The 24,515-nt window shown below is 40.3% G+C and overlaps 1 protein-coding gene across 5 annotated transcripts in view; it reads left to right on the top strand.

Moving 5' to 3' along the window:
- Positions 1-20,916, top strand: part of rngtt (RNA guanylyltransferase and 5'-phosphatase) — a 416,785-nt gene extending 395,869 nt beyond the window's left edge. The window contains exons 16-18 of one of the 5 annotated variants that reach the window (XR_011953798.1): positions 1,131-1,290; positions 6,121-6,237; positions 18,993-20,915. Coding sequence is in view for 4 of the 5 variants with exons in the window: in XM_072553724.1 (XP_072409825.1) it covers positions 1,131-1,290; positions 18,993-19,008 (176 nt within the window). In the remaining variant the exon portion in view is untranslated. Of the gene's footprint in view, positions 1-1,130; positions 2,516-6,120; positions 6,238-18,992 lie in introns of those variants that run through there. The other 4 variants (XM_072553724.1, XM_072553722.1, XM_072553718.1 and 1 more) reach the window with 4 other exon arrangements.
- The last annotated feature ends 3,599 nt before the right edge of the window (positions 20,917-24,515 follow it).

Below are 24,515 nucleotides of genomic sequence, written 5' to 3'. Positions count from 1 at the left end.
GCTTTTACATTGTCATAGGAGCATTTATATTGCAGCAGGTGTAAAGCTGAAGTCATTTGATTCACTATCCTGGTGGGGTCCCATCTGCATTGCTTAAATACGTTTTCTGTGGCTTTATGTCAAATAAAAGTACCTAGTTTGCATTGATGTGAAGCCAGAAGTAGTGAAATTGCATCTTAAATTGCAAATAAGTCACTGAATGCATTAAAAAATCAAATCCATGCATAAAGAGAAAAGAAATGCATACCTGACAAATCGGAGTTCAACTTCCTTTTTATAGTTGTGATGACAATGCCAACAAATAGGCAGATACAAACAAAAATTTATTTCCTCTATTTTTCGTTAAAATGTCTTTCACTTCTGTAGCTGCCACTGCAGTACAGTGCTGTTCCAACCAGCCATATACATTTAGTAAGTTGATCATTGGCTCGTGAACCTGTGAATCAGTATAAGCAAAAACAAATGTTTCTACCTAAAGTGGTAACTGAATATACTGGAATTTCAGAAACTACTTTGCTGAATTATGTTCTTGTGAGTGTACATTTTATGTACAGTTTATTTCTCCCTGCCAGTGCACTGTATTTATGGACCCGCAAGGAAGCTGAAATAATTATGCTTTTTAAATTATTCACAAATCTTTTAAATGACAGAAAGCATATATCCTTATCATTGCTTTGAACAAAATTGTTGCAGATATCCCTGGGAGGCAATGGCGTAATGGTATTTTCGTTGGACTATTAATTCAGAGACCCAGATAAGGTTCTGGGGACCTGGGCTCGAAAACTGCCACGGCAGATGGTAGAATTTGAAAAAGAAAATCTGAAATTAAGGATTTAATGACAACCGTGTCAATTGTCAGGAAAAACCCATCAGGTTCACTATTGTCATTTAGGGAAGGAAACTGCCATCCTTACCTGGTCTGGCCTGTATGTGACTCCTGACCCACAACAATGCAGTTGACTCTTAACTGCCCTCTGGGGCAATTAGGGATGGGCAATAAACGCTGCCTAGTCAGCGACGCCCTCATCCCGTGAATGAATGAACAAAATCATTCAGACATATGGTTGCAAGGCTGTAGTAACACTTTCAACAATTCCTATCTCACTGTAATTGCCATCTTCTTTTTCCAGCTGTTTGTGGCAGTATCACTAATCCAGTTACGAAGGAATTCCTGTTTGAGCTCATTGAAAGGAATCAGATGCAATCCCAAAGAGAGCAAAGGAAAAGGTCTCTGGATATGGACTCTGAACTTATGCCACCACCACCTCCAAAGCGACCAAATCATGCTTTGTAAGCATCAGATTTGTAAACATTGAATCTCTGTAAAAGATTTCAAATACACTGTAATTGCTTTACAGGTCTTATGGATTATTATCAAAACTATTCTCTTTATGGAGTTGGTAGAAGGAGAATAGTTTGAGGTTGCCTTCAACATCATTAAATTTTTTTGTCTAATTTCAGCAAACTGTAAAATGTAAAGAAAATCTCATTAGGAAAGTTTTTTTATTCATTTCCTTTACATATTAACAGATCTCCTTATTTCAAAAGATGTTTGTAGACTCTTTTGTTATTGCAATACCACCTTTAGTCCCTATTTTATATTTGTAAAAGATTACAAATATATTCAATATTTCTTCTATGGAGAAAATCAGAGTTTTTCTTTGTTTTTTCACATTCTAAATAAGTTGAATCAAAGTACTGAATGCAGTGGAGCTGTTATGCTCACTATCATTTTGGCAGTCTGTTCTAGATATGGCAATGGTGATTAAACTATCTTACAGTTTTCTAGTTTTTATTTTTAAATTTAATGTACTTGATATTTTTAATAAACGATACAGGCCACAAAATTAACGAATCATATTCATTAGGTTTATTTTATGCCACTGGAACATGGGAAATGAACCAACTTTCTGTTCATTGATAAAGATTTTCCCACTTATTTTTGCCCTTCACATCTACTCTGCCACCATGTATTTGCTTTAATTTCAGAAAGCTAGGGTCGTCAACCTAAGTGCTCCCCACATTCCACTTCCCATGTTGGCTACGTTTCATGTTTTCACTTCTAAATTGTAGGGGACTTGATGTAAGCAATTGCAATAAGTAAAATATAGCACCTTCTACCTGCTTAAAGTGGATTGTATTGGATTATATAATTTTAGAAGAACTTTGCACCATTTTTGTTAATTAAAAATATAGATGTTTTGATGTTGTTATAAGGCTGTTCAATTTCATTTTCATTGCTGTGTTTCAACATCTGTCTACCAGACTGCATAGACTGTGACTGCAACTTATCCAAAAGGCATACACTTGAAGCAATTTGCATTTTTGAAACTATCCTATAACTGTTTTCTTAATTATATTAAAAGTATTTTAAATCATTGAAACTTTCAGGGAGATGAAAATAAATCCGTGAATTTAAGGGAGTGCTACGTTCCAATAAGTTAGCAAAGTTGAATCTTGTTATGGCTGTGTTGAACCCTGCAAAATAAAACTGTAGAGGCATGTTTAAAAATAACTTGAAAATGCTGTCCATGATTTTTCTGGATTTCACTTCCTCAGTGAAATATCCTAAGTTATGATATTGTAGCCTGTGTATATTGTGATATTTTAGACAATCTGGGCTCTTCTAAAAATGGGAGGTGGGACCCAGGTTTGGTATTCCTATCTCTACTTCTGGCACATCCTATTTTACAGGGATGTGTGGAATGGGGTCAAACAAGTGCAATGTGACCTCTACATATGGAAATCCCAAACTCAGCAAGGTCATTTGAACTCTGTGCTGAGGTTGAACAAACATTATTGTCACAGAAGCCTTACCCCACAGTGTGGCAGTTATAAATCTTTAGAAAAAATGTAAATGTTCTTGAAGGATAGATATGCATAACAACAATGTTGTCAAGTTATTTGAAATATTGCAAATATACTTGCCCAAGCTAATGAGAATTGATAAAATATGTCTTAGCTATTCCAATACTGATTGTTGATATAAAACTAAGAGCTATCATTCTAATGTTCATAATGTTTGGCTGCTTTGTACAATCTATTATTATCATGGTGTACATGTGCATTCACAGTTTGATTGACAGTTCAGAGGTTACGAAAGAATCATCTACCTTCATGGGGTTATAATACAAATGTATTGTTTGATAAGGAATTTAATATTTGAACTTTAAGTGTTTTGAATTGACTTTCCTGCATGGGAGATTTTTTTAATATAGTGAAAGATGTAATAGATATTTAGAATCTTTTCTTATTTTCCCTCAGCAAGGCTCCCAATGTCTTCCTCATGGATGGTGGTTGAGTTAGGATGGAGTATGTCAGAGTGAAGTGTGATGAATGGAGAGGAATTATGAGTTGGTGTTCAGTTGACGTAAGAACTGTAGTAACGAAATGGGTGAAGGCCATTGGGGTGTATGGGGGCAATTGGGAATGTAAGGACAAAGGTTCTGAGGGGCCATTGGGTTGGGAGCAGCAAAGATTGTAATGTAGTGAGGGGATGTGAGGAGTAAGGACCAAAGGATGTAATGTTTAAGAAAATAGCTGGTTCAAACTACCAGAGAACCGAGAGCAAGACTTTTGAACAACCTGTCACAGCACTCAGCAACCCCTGTGACCCTTCCAAGCTGTATCTCAGGATAGTGAGCTGACTCCATCCCCTATACTGTTCATACTCACCACCTGCCCACCCCCCAAAAAAACCAAGAAATTAATATTGTAGACTGAGAAGTTTTTTAGCTCCCATTACCCAACTTACAAGCAAAGATTCAGACGCGTTTTTACAAGCTTTGGATTTTTTCTTCTTTCTTCAGAAGTTGCTGTAGAATAAGCATGGTGTAGTCATACTTACATCTTTCTGAGAGGAGAAATAGCGAAGGTGTTTCCACAGGGTGAAGTCCTTCATTAAAGGATACCATCTTCTGTTACTTTTTCAGATATTAGGTTGACACAAAAAACTCAACCAAGTTGTAAGAAAATAATTCTATCTTGCCAATTAATCTAATTTCTTTTCATTTTCTTTACTCAATATGCAAACATTTATGTAAGTAATTGTATTTATTGTAATTATTTGTTTTTGGGATGTTTGACAAGGCTTAACATTTTATTACCAATCCCCAAATGTCCTTAAGCAGGTGGTGGTGTTGCCCTGCCTCTCACCACCTTGGACTATTGAAGTTAATGTGTGAAGATACTCTCACAGGATTATTAGGGAATGTGTTGAGTATTTTGATTCAGCGATGATGAAGGAATAATGTTATCTGACCAAAGAAGAACTATGAAAGAAATACAGAGGTCTTAGTGCTCATATAGAGTGCTACCCTAATATATACTTCTAAGTGGCACAGTATTTGTAGGGTGCTGCAGAAGAAGCTTTTGTCATATTGCCATAGATAGTGCACACTGGCTTTATGAAAGGAAAACCACACTTCACCAGTTCATTGGAATTCCTTGTAGGATTAACATGTGATGTGGATAAAAGAAAGCCTATTGATGTTCTGTACTTAGGTTCCAGAAGGCATTTCACAAACAGCCACATAAAAGATTATTGTGCAGACTGATGCTTGTGCTGCAAGTGTAGCATGGAATGAGAAAAAGGAGATGGAAAAATAGAAAATGGAGAGCATACATAAATAATAAGTAGGATATGATATGTAGGGTTCTGAATGGATCTGTGTTAAGCCCTCAATCTCTTACAATTTATAACAATGACTTGAATGAGGGGATCAAGGGGAATGGTGGTGTTACTTGCAAATGACACAATGTAGGAAAGTATTTTGTGAAAAGAACATAAGGACAATGCAAACAAATTTGTTAGGTTGAATGAGTGGGTAAAAATCTTGCAGTTAGAGTAAAATATGGGAAAATGTGAAGTTGTTTGTTTTGGCAGGGAAAACATACAAAGCAAGATATTACTTTAATAAAGAACCACTGCAGAAATCCAAAGTGCAGTGGGATCTGGATGTTTTTGAGTACGTGAATTACAAAAAAAATTAATATTCAGCTGCAGCCATCATTAGTAAGGCTAAAAGAAAGCTCACCCTTATTACAAGAGGAATTGAATATAAAAGTAAAGATGTTGTGCTTCAACTTTGGTGAGAATACATCTTGAATACTGTGTTCAGTTTTGGTCTCTTTGTTTAACAATGGATGTAAATATGTTAAAAGCAGTTTAGAGGAGGTTTACTAGTTAACGCTTTGAATGAACAGGTTGTCTTTGGAGGAAAGATTGGACAGGGTGAACTGGTCTTTACTGGAGTTTACTTGAGCAAGAACGATTTAATTGAGGACCATGGGATTCTGAATGGTCTTTACAAGGTGAACATGGAAAGAATGTAGGTGAATCCAGAACCAGGAGGCAATATTTTAAAATCAGGGATTACCCTCTTAAGGCAGAGATGAAGAAGAATCTTTTTTATCAGAGCGATGTGCAACTCTGGACCTCTGCCTCAGAATATGATGGTGGCAGTGTCATTGACTATTTTTAACATGGCGATAGATTTTTGTTAAGCAGTGGAATTTGAGAATAGATGGGAATAAGGAATTCAAAACAAAAGCATATCAGCCATGATCTTACTGAATGGTAAAATAGGCTTGAAGGACACTAGACCAACTTATGTTCCTGATACATATGTTCACTGAAGCCATTATGCAGTGCTGGAGTGAGTGGATACTTACGTCAGTTAATGGGTTCCAAACAGCCAGGGTTGCTTTGTCAGCATAGTGTTCAGTTTGTTAAGTTTAGTTGCAGCTGCAGTTGTTCACTCAAGTGGAAAGTATTCCATCACACTCTTGACTTGTCCCTGTAGTTGGTGAGTTCCTTACTAGTAAATACTCAGCTTCTATCCTACTTGTACCCATAGGATTTACTTGGCTGATCCAAGTTTAATTTCTGTCAGTCGTGATCCCTAGGAAATTCATGATCAGGACTTAGCAATTGCAGTGTTATGTAATGTCAAAATATGTTATTAGGCTCTTTTAGTGTGGATGATCTGTTCATGTTTTTTGTCATTTATCACTCTAAGACTGAATGTTATCTCAGTCACGTTGCATGCCCATTCTGAGGAATTCCAAATGGAACTCAAGATTACAAGGGTCAGTGAACATTCTCATATTATCTTGAAGGGCAGGTTATTAATGAAGCAGTTGAAGATGATTGAGCCTTGGATGCTGCCTTGGCCAACTTCCCTGGGCCTGAAATGATTCACCATCAACAACAACAACCACCTCCCTTCATATCAGGTATGACTTCAGAGATGTTCCCAGTCCTCCTCAATGTCAGTCTTACTGTGGCTCCTTATTGTCACACTGTATTAAACCTTTCACTGCTGTCAGGAATTGTCACTGTCACCCCTAGAATGAGTTCTTAGTGTTAGATAGGGCACAACATTTTTAAATTTTTTCCCAAAAAAATTATAAAACCACTGTCCCCTGAACTTGCATACATGTATAATGGAACATTATAGACCAGGGAAGATATTTCTTAGAGTCATAGAGATGTACAGCATGGAAATAGACCCTTCAGTCCAACTTGCCCATGCCAACCAGGTATCCCAGCCCAATCTAGACCCACCTGCCAGCATCAGGCTCATACCCCTCCAAACCCTCATAAACTAAAGTTTACATGTAAACCTGCTCTCATGGTGAATAAAACATTTGACATGAGTTGTAAGATTCAAAACTTTTCTAAATGTTTGTATTTTAGCTAGCATTTAACTAACTGTAACATCAAGAATCTGTAGCAAAAAAACAGATCAATGTGAATCGGGGAGAACAATCCACTGGTTAGAATCATACCTAGCACAAAGGAAGATGGTTGTGGTTAGTAAAAGCAAAATACTGCAGGTGCTGGAAAACTGCAACAGAAACATAGTGCTAGAGAAACTCAGCAGGTTTGGCACCATCTGTGAAGAGTGAAACAGTGTGAACGTTTTGAGTCTTAGTAACACTTTTTCAGAACCTCAGAGTTCTAAATAAGAGTCATATCAGATTCTAAATGTTAACTATTTTTCTCTTCACAGCTAGACCAATTGGTTTTGATTATTAGAGGTTAATTTTCTCAGCTCCAAAAGGAGTTCATCGGGGTAGTGTCCAAGGCCAAACTACCTTCAGTTGCTTCTTCATCAATGACTTTTCTTTCATCCTAAGTAATGGGGATGTACACTAATGATTTCACAATGTTCTGCATCATTCACGATTCCTCAGGACATTGAATTCCATGTCCAAATGCAGCAAGATACTCCATGTTGCCAAATCCTACTATCAATACTGAAGCACTGACCATATCATGGGGATGCCACAAATGGCATCAGTAACAGCCTTAATGCATTTATGAGTGGTCAATTAAGGATTCCCATTCGGTTTACATTGGTTCCTGGAATTCAATTGTTGGCACCCATTCCTTCAGGTCTCAGGTCCTGCCGGCGTAGTTCCGTGACAATGTCCCAGAACATGCTCAGACTGCGCCAACACCAGTTCTGAGGAAGTGTCACTGGACCTAAAGTGTTAACTCTGATTTCTCTCCTCAGATGCTGCCGGACCTGCTGAGTTTTACCAGCAATTTCTGTTTTTGCACCAACACTCTGCTTTGCTCGTTCGAAGGAAATGGCATAGAGGACAAGAGACTCTGGCCGTTCTATACCTGCTATATCTCCTGAGGGCATTTGCAGCTGCGACCTCTTCTTGTGCAGAGGGATTGGTGTCCACTGGTGATTGCTGCTTGTCCTGGGCTTGCTGGTGCATCCTTTTCCATTTCTCAACATCTTTGTTGCCACACAGCACCAGCTGTAGCTGGATCCATCAGTCATGCTTGCAATAACCCTCTGTGGGGAATATCAGAAACAGAACAGATCTTTAATGATGTGAGCAGTTGCTATCCACACATGATAGCATTGTATTCTTCTCTATGCAGTGAGACATAGAGCTCTCCAACAGGTAAGGTGACAGAATGACCTTAGTAAACCTTATTCCAATGAAAATACCACCAGTCATATTGCAAAGGCAGCAATGCATTTAAGAACACATTGCATTATATTTACCGTTCAAGGTGAGAGGAAAACATTTCTGTGTGCCTGTGCAGTCTGTGAGATCTTGCATTAGCTTTGTGTTTTGTGGCACACAGATCCCACTTTTAAGATTGCGTGTGATTGCTTTGGCTTCACCGAGATGGCTATTTTCAGTCTGTAACAACTTATGACATAGTCAGAATTGCTTGTGACCAGCATTTGCTGGTTGCGACACGACATATCTTACACATGCATAGAGAAAGACTTGGAGGTAGGGAACTTGGGAAAATAAATATTGAAGTCTTGAAAACAGTCCACATTACAGAAGACAAGGTACTGGAAATCTTAGAGTCATAGAGATATACAGCATGGAAACAGACCCTTCAGTCCAACCCGTCCATGCCGACCAGATATCCCAACCCAATCTAGTCCCACCTGCCAGCACCCGGCCATGTCCCTCCAAACCCTTTCTATTCATATACCCATCCAAGTGCCTTTTAAATGTTGCAATGGGACCAGCCTCCACCACTTCCTCTGGCAGCTTATTCCATATATGTACCACCCACTGCATGAAAACGTTGTCCCTTAGGTCCCTTTTATATCTTCCCCTCTCATCCTAAACCTATGCCCTCTAGTTCTGGACTCCCTGACCCCAGGGCAAAGACTTTATCTATTTAACCTATCCATGCCCCTCATAATTTTGTAAATCTCTATAAGGTCACCTGTCAGCCTCTGACGCTCCAGGGAAAACAACCCCAGCCTGTTCAGCCTCTCCCTATAATTCAAACCCTGGCAATATCCTTGTAAATCTTTTGTGAACCCTTTCAAGTTTCACAGCATCTTTCCGATAGGAAGGAGACCAGAATTGCATGCAGTATTCCAACAGTGGCCGAACCAATGTCCTGTACAGCTGCAACATGATCTCCTAACTCCTGTACTCTGTACTCTGACCAATAAAGGAAAGCATACCAAACGCATTCTTCACTATCCTATCTACCTGCGACTCCACTTTCAAGGAACTATGAAGCTGCACTCCAAAGTCTCTTTGTTCAGCAACACTGTCTAGGACCTTACCATTAAGTGTATAAGTCCTGCTAAGATTTGCTTTCCCAAAATGCAGCACCTCGCATTTATCTGAATTAAACTCCATGTGCCACTTCTGGGCCCATCGGCCCATCTGATCAAGATCCTGATATAATCTGAGGAAATCTTCTTCGCTGTCCACTACACCTCCAATTTTGATGTAATCTGCAAATTTACTAACTGTACCTCTTATGCTCGCATCCAAATGATTTATGTAAATGACAAAAAGTAGAGGACTTGGCACCAATCCTTGTGGCACTCCACTGGTCACAGGCTTCCAGTCTGAAAAACAACCCTTAACCACCTCAGGCGACTGACTGTGTGGAGTTTGCACGTTCTCCCCGTGTCTGCGTGGGTTTCCTCCAGGTGCTCCGGTTTCCTCCCACAGTCCAAAGATGTGCAGGTCAGGTGAATTGGCCATGCTAAATTGCCCGTAGTGTTAGGTAGGGGTAGATGTAGGGGTATGGGTGGGTTGCGCTTCGGCGGGGCGGTGTGGACTTGTTGGGCCGAAGGGCCTGTTTCCACACTGTAAGTAATCTAATCTAATCTAATCTAACCACTACCCTCTCTTCTACCTTTGAGCCAGCTCTCTATCCAAATGGCTAGTTCTCCCTTTATTCCATGAGATTAACCTAGCTAACCAGTCTCCCATGTGGAACCTTGTCAAACGCCTTACTGAACTCCATATAGATCACATCTACTGCTCTGCCCTCATCAATCCTCTTTGTTACTTCCTCAAAAAATTCAATCAAGTTTGTGAGACGTGATTTCCCACACACAAAGCCATGTTGACTATCCCTAATCAGTCCTTGCCTTTCCAAATGCATATTTATCCTATCCCTCAGGATTCCCTCCAACAACTTGCCCACCACTGACGTCAGGCTCACTGGTCTATAGTTCCCTGGCTTGTCCTTACTACCCTTCTTAAAGAGTGGTATCACGTTAGCCAACCTCCAGTCTTCTGGCACCTCACCTGTGACTATCGATGATACAAATATCTCAGCAAGAGGCCCAGCAATCACTTGTCTAGCTTCCCACAGAGTTCTAGGGTACACCTGATCAGGTCCTGGGGATTTATCCACCTTTAACCATTTCAAGACATCCAGCATTCCTCCTCTACAATATGGGCATTTTGCAAGGTGTCACCATCTATTTCGCTACTTTCCATATCTTCCATATCCTTTTCCACAGTAAATACTGATGCAAAATACCATTTAATATCTCCCCCATCTCCTGCGGCTCCACACAAAGGCCGCCTTGCTGATCTATGAGGGGCCCTAATCTCTCCCAGTTACCCTTTTGTCCTTAATCTATTTGTAAACACCCTTTGCATTCTCCTTAACTCTATTTGCCAAAGCTATCTCATGTCCCCTTTTTCCCCTCCTGATTTCCCTCTTAAGTATACTCTTACTGCCTTTATACTCTTCTAAGGATTTGCTCCATCTATCCTGTCTGTATCTGACATATGCTTCCGTTATTTTCTTAACCAAACCCTCAATTTCTTTAGTCATCCAGCATTCCCTACACCTACCAGCCTTTCCTTTCACCCTAACAGGAAAATACTTTCTCTGGATTCTTGTTATCCCATTTCTGAAGGTTTCCCATTTTCCATCCGTCCCTTTACCTGCGAACATCTGCCCCCAATCAGCTTTTGAAAGTTCTTGCCGAATACTGTCAAAATTGGCCTTTCTCCAATTTAGAACTTCAACATTTGGATCTGGTCTATCCTTTTCCATCACTATTTTAAATCCAATAGAATTATGGTCGCTGGCCCCAAAGTGCTCCCCCACTGACACCTCAGTCACCTGCCTTATTTCCCAAGAGTAGGACAAATTTTGCACCTTCTCTAGTAGGTACATCCACATACTGAATCAGATAATTGTCTTGTACGCACTTAACAAATTCCTCTCCATCTAAACCCTTAACACTATGGCAGTCCCAGTCTATGTTTGGAAAGTTGAAATCCCCTACCATAATCACCCTATTATTCTTTCAGATAGCTGAGATTTCCTTACAAGTTTGTTTCTCAATTTCCCTCTGACTATTAGGGGGTCTATAGTACAATCCCAATAGGGTGATCATCCCTTTCTTATTTCTCAGTTCCAACCAAATAACTTCCCTGGATGTATTTCCAGGAATATCCTCCCTCAGCACAGCTGTAATGCTATCCCTTATCAAAAACGCCAACCCCTTCCCCACCCCCGCCTCCCTTTCTGTCCTTCCTGTAGCATTTGTATCCTGGGACATTAAGCTGCCAGTCCTGCCCATCCTTGAGCCATGTCTCTGTAATTGCTATGATATCACAATCCCATGTTCCTAACCATGCCCTGAGTTCATCTGCCTTCCCTTTTAGGCCTCGTTCATTGAAATAAATGCAGTTTAATTTATTAGTCCGACCTTGTCCCTGCCTGTCCTGACTGTTTGACTCGTTTCTGTTCTCAACTGTACCAGATGCAGTTTGATCTGTTTCCTCATTATCTCCCTGGGTCCCACCTCCCCATTTTACTAGTTTAAATCCTCCCAAGCAGCTCTAGCAAATCTCGCTGCCAGTATATTATTCCATTTCCAATTTAGGTGCAATCCGTCCTTCTTGTACAGGTCACTTCTACCCCAAAAGAGATTCCAATGATCCAAAAATGTGAATCCTCCCATACACCAGCTCTTCAGCCATGCATTCATCTGCTCTATCCTCCTATTCTTGTCTTCACTAGCTCACAGCACCAGGAGTAATCCAGATATTACTATTCTCGAGCACCTCCTTTTTAAATTCCTGTCTAACTCTCTGTAATCTCTCTTCAGAATCTCAACCTTTTCCCTTCCTATGTCATTGGTTCCAAAGTGGACAATGACGTCTTGCTGGCCCCTCTCCCCCTTGAGAACATTCTACACCCTGTCTGAGACATCCTTGATCCTGGCACCAGGGAGGCAACAGACCATTCTGACTTTTCGCTGCTGGCCACAGAAACATCTGTCTGTACCTCGGACTAGAGAGTCCCCTAACACAAACCCCTGGCCACAGAAACGTCTGTCTGTACCTCGGACTACAGAATCCCCTAACACAATTGATCTCTTGGAACCTGACATACCCCTCGTTGCATTAGAGCCAGTCTCAATACCAGAAACTTGGCTGTTCATGCTGCATTTCCCTGAGAATCTTAAAAAGCAGATAGATAAACCTCTGTGATCTGAAAGTGTATCCGAGGACATTGTGGGAAGCTAAGAAAGAAATTGCAGGGCACCTACAGAGATATTTGTATCATCTACAGACACGGGTGAGGTGCTGAAAAACTAGAGGGTGGCTTAGGTTTGCCTTTATTGAAGAAAGGCTCCAAGGAAGGTTTCGGAACTGTAGACCAGTGAATTTAACGTCAGTGGTTTATTGTTGTAGGAGATTCTGAAAGACATGACATTATGCATTTGGAGAGGCAGGGTCTGTTTAGGGATAATCAGCATGGCTTTGTGCATAGGAAATTCTGTCTCACAAGTTTGAGTTTTATGAGCATGTTACCAAAAAGATAGGTTAAGACACAGCGATAGATATTTTCTATATGGATTTTAGCAAAGCCTTTGATAAGACTCCGCGTGGTAGACTGGCTAGTAAAGTTAAATCACATGCGATTCAGGGAGAGTTTGCCAATTGGGAACAATATTAGCTTGATAGTAGGAAACAGGGTGGTGGTGAAGGGTTTTTTATTTTGGAGGCCTAGTACCAGTGTGTTCCATAGGAATTGGTTTTGGGTCCACTATTGTTTGCCATTTGTATAAATGAGAATATAGTCAGTAAGTTTGCAGATGACACCAAAATTGATTATATAAGAGACTGTGAAGAAGGTTACTTATGTACAAAGGGATCTTGATTATTTAAGCCAATGGGCAGATGGAGTTTAATCTAGATAAATACAAGGTGTTGCATTTTAGTAAGATGAACAAGGGCAGGACTTAGACAGTTAATAGTTGAGCCCTGAGGAATGTTGCTAAACAAAGAGACTTAGGGGTTTGGGTGCATGGTTCCTTAAAAGTTGTGTCACAGACAGAGTTGTAAAGAAAGCTTTTACCACAGTTGTCTTCATTGCTCAAACCATTGAATATAGGAGTTTGGATATAATGTTGAGGTTGTATAGGATGTTGGTTTGGCCACTTTTGGAGTACTTTGTATAGTTTTGGTCACCCTGCTATTGGAAAGATATTATTAAATTGGAGACAGAGTAGAAAAGATTTACAAGGATGTTATGAGGACTGGAGGGTTTGAATTATAAGGTGAGGTTGGACAAAGTTAAGAATCACACAACACCAGGTTATAGTCCAACAGGTTTAATTCAAGGTGAAGCTGGATAGTCTGGGACCTTTTTCACTGGAGTATAGAAGGTTGAGGGGTGACCTTTTGGTTGTTTATAAAATCATGAGGAACATAGATAAGGTGAATATCAAAAGTCTTTTCCTCAGGGTTGGGGAGTTCAAAACGAGACGGCATAATTTTAAGGTAAGAGGAGAAAGATTTAAAAGGGGCCTGAGGGGCAAATGTTTCATACAGAGGGTGGTTCATATCTGGAATGAACTACCAGAGGAAATGGTAAATCCACATACAGTTACAACATTTAAAAGACATCTGGACAGGTACATGAAGAGGAAAGGTTTAGAGGGATATGGGCCAAAATCAGGCAAGTGGGCCTAGTTTAGTTTGGGAAACCTGGTCGCCAAGGAGTTGGGCTGAAGGGTCAATTTCTGTCCTGTATGGCCCTATAATAACTGTATTCTACAAATGCTTGGTTGATGCTGTAGCTCCTTGAAGGGCCTCCCTTTACTCAGAAGTGGATCCTGTGTTTTGGTTGAGAAATAGAAACTGATTGCGCCCTCTCCAGGTGTAATTGTTGACATTTTCCATTTGTAAGTTGCATTTAGAATATAAGAGGATTCGGCAATTCAGCCTCTTGAGCCTGCTCTAATTTTCAATACAATCGTGGCTAATGTTATCTCGGCTTTCTCTAGAACCTTTCGACCCATTGTTAATTAATCTACCCCTCCTTACATTTACTCAGTGTCCAGGCATTTGCGGCACTCTGGAGAAGTGAATTCCACAGATTCATGACCCTTTAAGAGAAGTAATTCCTCCTCTTTGAAATCTGCTACTTCCTTAACCTAAAATTATGATCTCTTGATCAGGGTTACCTCACAAAGACAAAATCTGTTCTATGTCTACTTTGACAATCTCCTTTAATTTCTTCTTCACCACAATTAGTGTTTTTTATTCACTCTTGGGTCATGAGTATCACTGGCCGAGCCAGATTTTATTGCCCATTCCGATTTGCTCTTGAGAGGGTGATGGTAAACTTCTTAAACGGCTGCAGTCCTCTTATCCTTCTAAAGTCTTAGAGAATATTGGTGTAAACTGCTCAATCTCTCTTCAGAAGACAAACCCCTCATCTCTGAAATCAATGTGGTGAGCATCCTCTGAACTACCTCCAATGCATCTACACCCCTACTGATAGACTGTGTTTTGACTTTCCAAAGTTGTATGCAGTACTCCAGATACTGTCTCACTGATGTCTAGTACAGTTGCAGCAACACTACCCTACTTCTGTACTATTCTTTTTGACATAAACGTCAAAATTCCATTGGCCTTCCTTGTTACCTGTGACTCATGCATAAGGACACTGCAATGAAGCAGTGTAAATTTTCTCTCAATTTAGATCATATGTTACCTTTCTAATATTTGCAACCAAACTGGATAACCTCTCACATAACCAGCTTCAACTCCACCTGCCAAGTTTTGATCAATTTACCTAACCTATCCAATCATTAGTTTTTAGTTTCTTCACTGCATCTATTTTAGTGTCATCTGCAAATTTGACTGTAGTACCTTCTGTCCCCACATTCAAGTCATTAATATCAATTGTACATAGTCAGGGTCCAAGTTACATCTTGCCTACCTGTTTTAAAAAAAAGTGTAAACTGTCGCACTCGAATTTCTGTTGGTTAGCCAATCCTCTATCCAAACTAAACATTACCCTTAACCCGGTGTGATTTTACCTTGTGTATTAACCATCAGAGTGCTACCTTTTGAAATGCCTTCTGGAAGTCCAATCTACAGCATCTGCATGATCTCCATTTACCAGTTACATTGTTGAAGAACTTGAGCAAGTTAGTCAAAAAGGATTTACCCTTCATAAAACCGTGCCAACTGTGATAGATTGTGTTTTGACTTTCCAAATCTCGTGTTTTTGCTTCTTTCATACTGGATTCTAACAATTTCCCAATGACAGATGTTAAACTAACCAATCCACAGTTTTCTACATTTTGTCTCCTGCCCTTTTTGAATAAGTGTGTTATATTATTGGGGGGGCATGGTGGCTCAGTGGTTAGCACTGCTGCCTCATAGCATCAGGGTTCCAGGTTCAATTCCAGCCTCGAGCAGACTGTCTGTGTGGAGTTTGCACATTCTCCCCGTGTCTGTGTGGGTTTCCTCTGGGTGCTCTGGTTTCCTCCCACAATCCAAAGATGTACAGGTCAGGTGAATTGGCCACATAAAATTGCCCATAGTGTGAGGTGTATTAGTCCGAGGGAGATGGGTTTGGTTGGGTTACCCTTTGGAGGATCGGTGTGGACTGGTTGGGCTGAAGGGCCTGTTTCCACACTGTAGGAGAATCTAATCTGAAATTAACATTTTTCCAATTCCCTGGAGCCTTTCCAGCATCCAGAAAAGTTTGGAATATATAACCAATGGATTCATTCTGTACTAAGTCATAGGATGTAAGCCATCAGGCCCTGAGAACTTAATGTAAACTGAAAGAACAGTGGATGTTGTAGATCAGAAACAAAAGCACAAGTTGCTGGAAAAGCTCAGCAGATCTGGCAGTTAACATTTCGAGTCCAGTGACCCTTGCAGGACTTTTGGATCAGCAGACCTGAAATGATAACTGATTTCTCTTCACAGATGCTTCCAAACCAGCTAAGCCTTTTCAGCAACTATTGTTTTTGTAGGCCCTGACGACTTGACTGCCTTCAATCCCCAATGATTTGCTCTATAATTTTTCCACAGGGATCATTGTTTTAAATTCCTCCTTTTCTATAATCTGTATTGCTTGTTACTATTGAGATGATACTGAGTGTCCTCTATCGTGAAAACTGAGGTGAAATATTGATTTAGTGTCTCTGCCGTTTTTGTTCCCCATTATTAACTACCCAGTCTCATCTTAGGAACCCACATTCACTTTAGCTACACTTTTATATCCTTAGAGAAGTTTCTGTTGTTCATTTTTATATTTTGCGCTGGTTTTCTTTCATAATTTACCTTTGTTCTTCTTATTACATTTTTTGGTAATCCTTTGTGTTGTTTAAAAATTTCCCAATCTTACAGCTCTCCACCTGTCTTTACAATATGATGTGCCTTATTTTTTGCTTTTTCTATTATCTTTAATGTCCTTGCTGAGCCATGGATATTCTCCCCCCTCCCCCCCCCCCCCTTAAAATCTTTCTTCCTCTCCAATATATTTCAGTTGTGAAAAATTGAATATCCCCTTAAACATCTGCCTCTTTCATCAGCTGTCCTATCTTTTAGTCTTCCTACCCAGACCAGTAGGGCCAAATCTCCTCAAGCCAGTGCAATTACCATTGTTTTACTCCAAATCACTAGTGTGCGGCTCCAGTTCCTCCCCCTTGAATTTGAAATTCCTGCATGCTCTGATCACTCTTCCTAAGGGAATCCATCCTTTACCATGAGACTATTAATTAATCCCATCTCATTGCACAATAGCAAATCTAGAATAACCTGCTCCCTGGTTGATTCCACAATGTATTTCTCCTCGAAACAACCTCTAATACATTCAATGAACTCTCCTTCGAGGCTGTCTTTGCTATTTGATTAATCCTATCTATCTACATAGTGAAAGTAACCCATGACTTAGGATTTGCTAGATGGTGGAAGACAACACAAGTCACCATGGGCACTGTGAGTCACAGGCTCAGGCTGGTCATCAGGTTACCCCCACTGAACCTCCATGTCTTCTCTACTTGGATTGTCCTGTACAGCCCATCACCATTGGTCCTCCACATGTTCCCATCCACCGCATGGAACTATGACTCCCACTCTCATCCTTACCTGTGAGCCCCATCATTGAGTCCCCACACTTTGCTACCATGATCATAACCCCTGATATTCTCCTCACCCCAACCCTCCAGGACTGACCATGGTCCACCCTCATTAACTGACTTGATAGCCCTAATTAATGGGTGACCGGTCCCCTGACCACTTTCATTGCAAATCACTGACTGACTATTCACAAATTGCGACTGCTTGCACTGGACCAACTGGAGTGAGACAGATTTTGGCCATGAAAATGTGTTGCTGGAAAAGCGCAGCAGGTCAGGCAGCATCCAAGGAGCAGGAGAATCGATGTTTCGGGCATGAGCCCTTCTTCAGGGCATGAGCTCATGCCCGAAACGTTAATTCTCCTGCTCCTTGGATGCTACCTGACCTGCTGCGCTTTTCCAGCAACACATTTTCAGCTCTGATCTCCAGCATCTGCAGTCCTCACTTTCTCCTAGAAGATTTTGGGCATGTCAGTCATCCACTTGGAACAGTCAGGGTAAGACTGTGGATACTGTGAGCAGTCGCTGTCCTTGAATAACTGTGCTGGGACCCCTAACTGACAGCAGCCCTCTTTGTCTTCAAGTGTGAAAAGACAATGCGAGGCAAGATGCTGTGAGCATCCAGGAAGGCGCAAAGTAAGTATACGCTAAAAGAGTGAGCAAGTAGCCATGAGGTGCAACCTGAACCAATCTGAAAGATGGGTGATTGCACTCTAGGACAAAGTGTTCTTGCATCAGCATTTTGATGAGAAGTGCCACTGCCCTCCAAAGCATCAAAATGCAGCTGTGTTCTGTAAGTTAATCAGGGATTTGTTATGATGAAGCAATGAGGCTGGTATGTGGCAGATGACAATGTCCTTGGAGGTGGATGTATGTGGTCACTGCCCACAGGGAATACTCTAAAATGTTTGTGCCACGTGTTGACAATACAGGCCCAGAAGAATAAGCAGTGAAATAGAGTCACCAGGTACCTGCTCAAATTTCCACGTCCGATGTCTCAGTGATTTATTTCTATCCAGCAGGTCTAAGGACGGAAAGCTGAGGTGAGATTTGGTCATGAATAATGAATGATTGATTATATGTATAAACAGGCTTCTCACTACTCAATAGCAAAAATCTCGCGTCAGTGTCCAGGACTTGTTTAAATAATGTGACATTTTAATCTAAACATCAGGATAGGCCTCACTGGACACTCACCCAATTTTACCAAGTTTTTTGCTATATCCCATGTTGTTCAGTGATTGAGGAGATTCCACCTGGAGAATTCTACATAACTATCTCATTTATTAGAGAACTACCCGGTAGACAACGGATTCTCCAATGCTCGGAGGCATTGAGAGTGGGCCAGTAAAGAAGCACATTTTCATGTCAATAAATCAGTAATCAGAGACAAAGATCATTCATTTCCTAAAGGTGAGTGATGTTCTGCCATCACTCTTGTATTCATTTAAGAGCAGCTGATCTATTCACCTGGCACCTTTGGTTTCAATCTTATTTTCTTTTATCCTAATTCCTCAGCTGAAGATTCTTCCTCTTTTCCCAGGCCTCTGCCAGTTCATAACCTGTGTTTAATCAATAATTATCGCCCAGTGGGGCATCCAGGTTATAGTGTATTCTGCAGAAGTAAAACTCCTCAATCTGAGGAATGTTACTGCTTTCAACTCATTCGCAAATGCAAGAAAGGTTCTTTGAAACAGACTGCTTTGTTTCAGTGGAGGAAGGCTATGTTCCCGCATGCAGGTGCAAATAAGTTGAAGAATCTTTTGCAGGATTTGAGGTTAGCTATGAAAAATAAAAGAGTTTTATGTCCTCTTTATTTTGCAGGACCACTTCCAGTTGAGAAGCAGTGGAGTAAATGAGTGGTTGAATGAGCATTGCCAGGAGGCATTTGGAGCGTTGGAGGAGAAGAAAATGTTTCCATGAAATTATGAGGTTAGATGAGGGATAGTGTGTTTGTGAACCGAGTGCAGAACAAAAAGAGTACTTCTTTGAAATCGGAAATGAGGATGGTGGACATCAAATACAGGAATGTGACTGTTGGGGCAATCTTTGAAAAAATGATTGTCTGGTTGCTCTGTTGAAAATCCAAATGTGACTTAGATCATTAATCTTGGAAAACAAAGACAAAAATTTATGAAATGCAGGTTTATTTAAAATTAACCAGATGTTTCAGTTTTAATTAAAAAAAACAAATGTGTGGACCCTGTTTCTGTAACCCTTCTTTACCACTGTTTGAACAACACCAGTCCAGTTGGGATGTAGTACACTTTGTGGAAGGAGTTGATGACAAATACATTAGAAGTAGCAAAACTGAGCTATGAGGGTGGGAATAATAGTAGACTGTTTTCTTTGGAGAAGGGCTGGAGGCGCCAGGCGAAAAGATCTGGGGTCAGGCACCTGAACTTGCCAAGAGGGAAAAGAAAAGTGTTGCAACTGTGTCTCAGCAAAGACTGCATCATGAGGTAAGGATTCAAAATGGAACTGGATTGGACAGGAATTTGTAACAATCTCTGGGGGGAGAGGTGGATAGTAAAAATAGGAAGGCTTGGGAGTGGTGAAGTTGTGGCTGGTTTGAAGTAGACAGAGTTGCCTGGAAGAGAGCAGTCGGTGGAATTCTAAATAATTGATTGCCCCATTCTGACTATCACCAATGCTGCAGTACCTCTCCTTGCCCTGCACCATCGGACTCGCTTACTCCTGTCCCCTCAGTAGAATTTACTAAGTGGGGAAACAGCTGTTAGTGAGAATTTAAATGTTTGGTGGCTAATTCAACTGCCACAAGAGAACTTGTTTAAACAGCTGCTTCAAAATAAGGTTGTTGGGTCCAAAGGGGCATTTAAATGACTCTTGAATGGGCACATGGATGATAGTAAAATGTAGAGTATGTGGGTTAGTTTGATCTTAGAGTAGGATAAAAGGTCTGCACAACATCAAGAGCTGAAGGGCCTGTACTGTGCTGTATTGTTCTATGTTCTAACTATCAGAATTATGTAATTATCTGTCCTGAATAAGTTGCAACACAGACTTTGCATGCTGTGGCCTTTAAGAGCAACAACATGCAGAGGAATTTGTTCAGAGTGCGTGCTCTGAGCTAAGTATTTAATGATATGGTCATTGCTGGATGTGGTCATTTAAGTTCATGACATCAGATTTTCATCTCCATTTCTAATATAGATTTATGACATTCTATTTTGTATGTGAAGATTGATGAATTAGAGTGCTGGATTACCAAGTCGTTATTCATTCCTTCAAAATGTCCTAACCTGCATACAATTCTGTTCTTTACTTGATTCTCTATTTTGCTGGAATTGGAACAGTTACGATTTAAAATAGTCAGATGTCTTATTACTTAGGAAATGTAGTCACAATCTCAATGCGGCACCCTCTGTTTGGAGAAACAATAGCCTGGACTTTCTGACAGATGATAATAGTTTCTGAAGTGTAGGTAGGGATTGCACGTGGGAATCTTGCAGAATCCCCACCATAGCAGAGTCCAAAGGAATAGCCCAGGAAATTGAAGATCCTGTTGAGTGATTCCCCTGTGCCTGGAACCCTCTGAGAGTATACATCAAAATTCGAGAATTTAGTGTGTTCCACTGCAGTTAACTAAATAGTTATTCAGACTAGGTTATTCTATTAGGTAAAAACAATGACTGCAGATGCTGAAAACCAAATACTGGATTAGTGGTGCTGGAAGAGCACAGCAGTTCAGGCAGCATCCAACGAGCAGCGAAATCGACGTTTCGGACAAAAGCCCTTCATCAGGAATGAAGGCAGTGAGCCTGAAGCGTGGAGAGATAAGCTAGAGGAGGGTGGGGGTGGGGAGAGAGTAGCATAGAGTACAATGGGTGAGTGGGGGAGGAGATGAAGGTGATAGGTAAATGACCTAGGAGTTGCAGTGGGAGAGGGACTCCCTGAGATTCTTGTAGAGAGAGGAGGAAAACTTCTTCAAGGCAGGCATTAAATACCTAGAATAACTCCTAGTAACTACTCAATTGACCCATCCAACGTACTACAGTTCCCCAGTTATACCTCCCTGAGATCCCTAAAAACTTGCCAGGCCCAGTCCTGACACCTGACCCTCCTCTCCTCAACCCAACATATTATTTCTAGCCCCACTAGCAGACCCGGTACCCATCCCAGGATATAATATGTCATGCCCAGGGTCTTTGCTTGCCACCAGACCTGATGCCTCCCACCCACCCTGACCTAACCATACATTCAACTACTTACTTAGTACTCTTGCCACTCTGCACTCCGGCACTCTGTTCAACGCTCATGCTAACTCCTGGAACATTATTCCAGCCTCTATCCACAATGCCCTACCTATCTGCCTTAACCTGCTTCCTGGAGATGGAGCTGTATGTGCTCTCCATTTACTAATGCAGTCACGTCATCTTATTCTTTTCCTGCTTCCTGCTACCCAGTGGTACCCTACACACCTGGCACTGCAACCCAATCCACCTGGCATCCTGACCAAACACTTAACTGACTACAGTGAAAAGCCCAATGTGATTTGTCTTCCCCCGACTGTTCTATACAATGAGGGACCTGTCAGAGTGGAAGTATGGTTCCACATTTCTGAAAGACCTCTAATCAGAATCTTTGATTTTTGTAAACAAGGCAACTTGTGTGAGATTGCCACACCTTGGAAAATCCAGCCCAACAGTGGAATGCAGATTGTCACTAGATGTGGTGGTATGTGATCCTCAAGTGTATTCTTCTGTATAGCAAATCTGTTCACATATTTGAAGAGTACCACTATACAGATAATCAAGTGTTAAAGAAATGTAGTTTCTCTATATACGTTGCCAGTAAAATAAATTCTGTCAATATGCAAATGACACTTGAAAGCTGTTTATGTGTTCTGTTTAAAATGTATACATAATAACTTGCTGTGCAAGAAGATATATGCTTCTTTCAGTATGATTAGATAATTTCCATTTGTCAGACTTGCATATAAGAAAATAATCTATCCAGAATGTAGGGAGTACTTATGTTTTAAGATAAGAATGAAAAGATAGAAGTTTATCTGTTAAGTATAATACTAATGAATTTTAAATTTTGAATCAACTTCACTCTGATCATTAGCAAAATGTGCTACATTAGTTTCACAGTCCAGCACTTTAACATTGCAAAATGCGGTCTTTGTTTTCAATCACATTATTTTTGCTGATGGAAAAGAACATTTGCTTGTGACAGTTACAGCTATTAGCAAAACTGTAGTGCTCTCAAAAAAATAATAGTGTTAAGTTCATGACCTTCCTTATATTACAGACCATTTATGGGCTGGATGGAGATGGAGCTGTATGTGCTCTCCATTTACTAATGCAGTCCACGTCATCTTATTCTTTTCCAGGATTGCACTGTACGTGAACCCTTCCAAATCACAGTTTTAACATTAAAGCGGATAAAAAGCTTCTGTGGAGAGGCAGGAGGAGAATACAAATATTTGCTTGATATTATGTTTGGGAAATTTAATTCACCAGCATGGTAGTAAATTGTGGGTGAGTCCACATGTCTTTGACCTCTCAGTAAGGATGTGATTTGCATACACCTAAATTACAACAAAGAAACAGACTGTATCGTCCAATCACTCTAAATACATTTATTCTCCACGTAATCAGAAGTCTTAAATACATCTTCATCTGTTTCCACATCCCTATATTCTTCTTTCCTTTAATCTCCTAGCTAGTTTATGCTTAAATGTTGATATGCTCTTTGCTCTAATCACTATTCTAGAAGTAAGTTTCGCAACCTCAAAACCCTCAATTGCAAGGAAGAGTATATTTTGCTGTCAATCTTAAATATCTTACATTAAAAAGTATTCCCATTCAACTACTCTATATCTTTTCTCTTTTTCTCAAAGGTTTTAATCCAATTTGCTAGCATTCCCTAGCAGCATGCTCTTTAATTTTCCTCGCGGTTTTGTGTGTTATACCTTGTCAAAGTTCATATACACCTCAGCCATTACATGGCCTCCATCCACTATACTCGAGCACAAACTCATTACCACAATAATTCTAGAATGTGTCCTATCAGGTCTAAATACTTTGCCTTCAAATTAATGAACACCTCTATCACTTTGGCTGCAAATATCCAATTCATGGTTCATGTGTTTTAGTATATAACTTTTGGTTCTGGTAATTATTTTTTAACAGTGCTAAATGGGATAACTGCAACAGAAGCAGCTTAAAGTCTAGTATGTAAACACTCTCTGGTCTGACATTACTGTAACCACGGTAGAAACCACATCTCCAATTCAGCAAGGACATCTGCTGTTTCTGATTCTACATTCTTAAAGTCTTAAAGCAACATGTGTCCAAACTTCAAACTTTGAAGTTTAATACCCTTAATTGTGTGGGGTACAATAAGGTACAATGTTTCCAGTCCTCCAGTCCACTGTATCCAATGAGAATTTAAAAATGATGGTCAGACCAACTGCAATGCTTCTTTGAACAGCCTGAGGTACATTTTATTCTGACCCTGGTGATTTATTCACTTTCAATGTTACTAAAGCCCTGCTTGTGGTTCCTATACAACCCACAGAAGGACTTGGTTATGCAGTTTAAAATTGTGTTTATTCAAATAGCCTCTGAGATACAGCCTGTCTGGCTAAGCCGAATTCTGTTTGATACTCCACCCACCTCTGTCTCATATATGCAAAAAAAACATCAACTTTTATGCCCCCGTGACATTGTTTACATTTCATTTTCATGCAATAAACAGATATCTTCCATCCTAGATATTTTTCTCTTATCCTGTCTATATATATTTGTTTATACTCTCTTGTCTGTACCCAAAGCTATTATATGCCTTTGGGTATACAAAAGTTCTGTCAGTCATTTTTGCTGACCCATAGGGGTTCAAGGTTCATGCCAAAATCTGCCTTACAGTACTAGCCTTAAAGGTGTTACTTTGCTCCTGTTGCAACCACTTTTCTGTAAAATCTTATTTAATTCACTACTACTTCCTCTATCCCTTTATTTAGCATATCCAATAGTTTGCACACCTCTCACCTTAACTACGATGCCCCCCTTTTATAATAGCAGCTGCAAAATATTAATTAAGAATGCTAAGACTATAAGACATAGAAACCATTCAATGGTTGGTCTGATAACCCTCAATTCTGCTTTCCTGTCTTTTCCCCCTAACCTTCAATTCTCTTACTGATTAAGAATTTGATCTATCTCAGCCTTGACTATACTTAATGACCCAGTCTTGACAGCCCTCTGCATTAAAGAATTTCACTAATTCACTAGCCTCTGAGAGAAGAAATTCCTTCTTTCTGTCTTAAATGCTTGAGCCCTTATTCTGGCATTATATCCTTGGGTCCCCTAGACTCCC

The sequence above is a fragment of the Chiloscyllium punctatum genome, chromosome 3 (assembly GCF_047496795.1).
Source record: "Chiloscyllium punctatum isolate Juve2018m chromosome 3, sChiPun1.3, whole genome shotgun sequence".
Lineage (NCBI taxonomy): Eukaryota > Metazoa > Chordata > Chondrichthyes > Orectolobiformes > Hemiscylliidae > Chiloscyllium > Chiloscyllium punctatum.
This window is presented reverse-complemented; position numbering and strand designations above follow the sequence as displayed.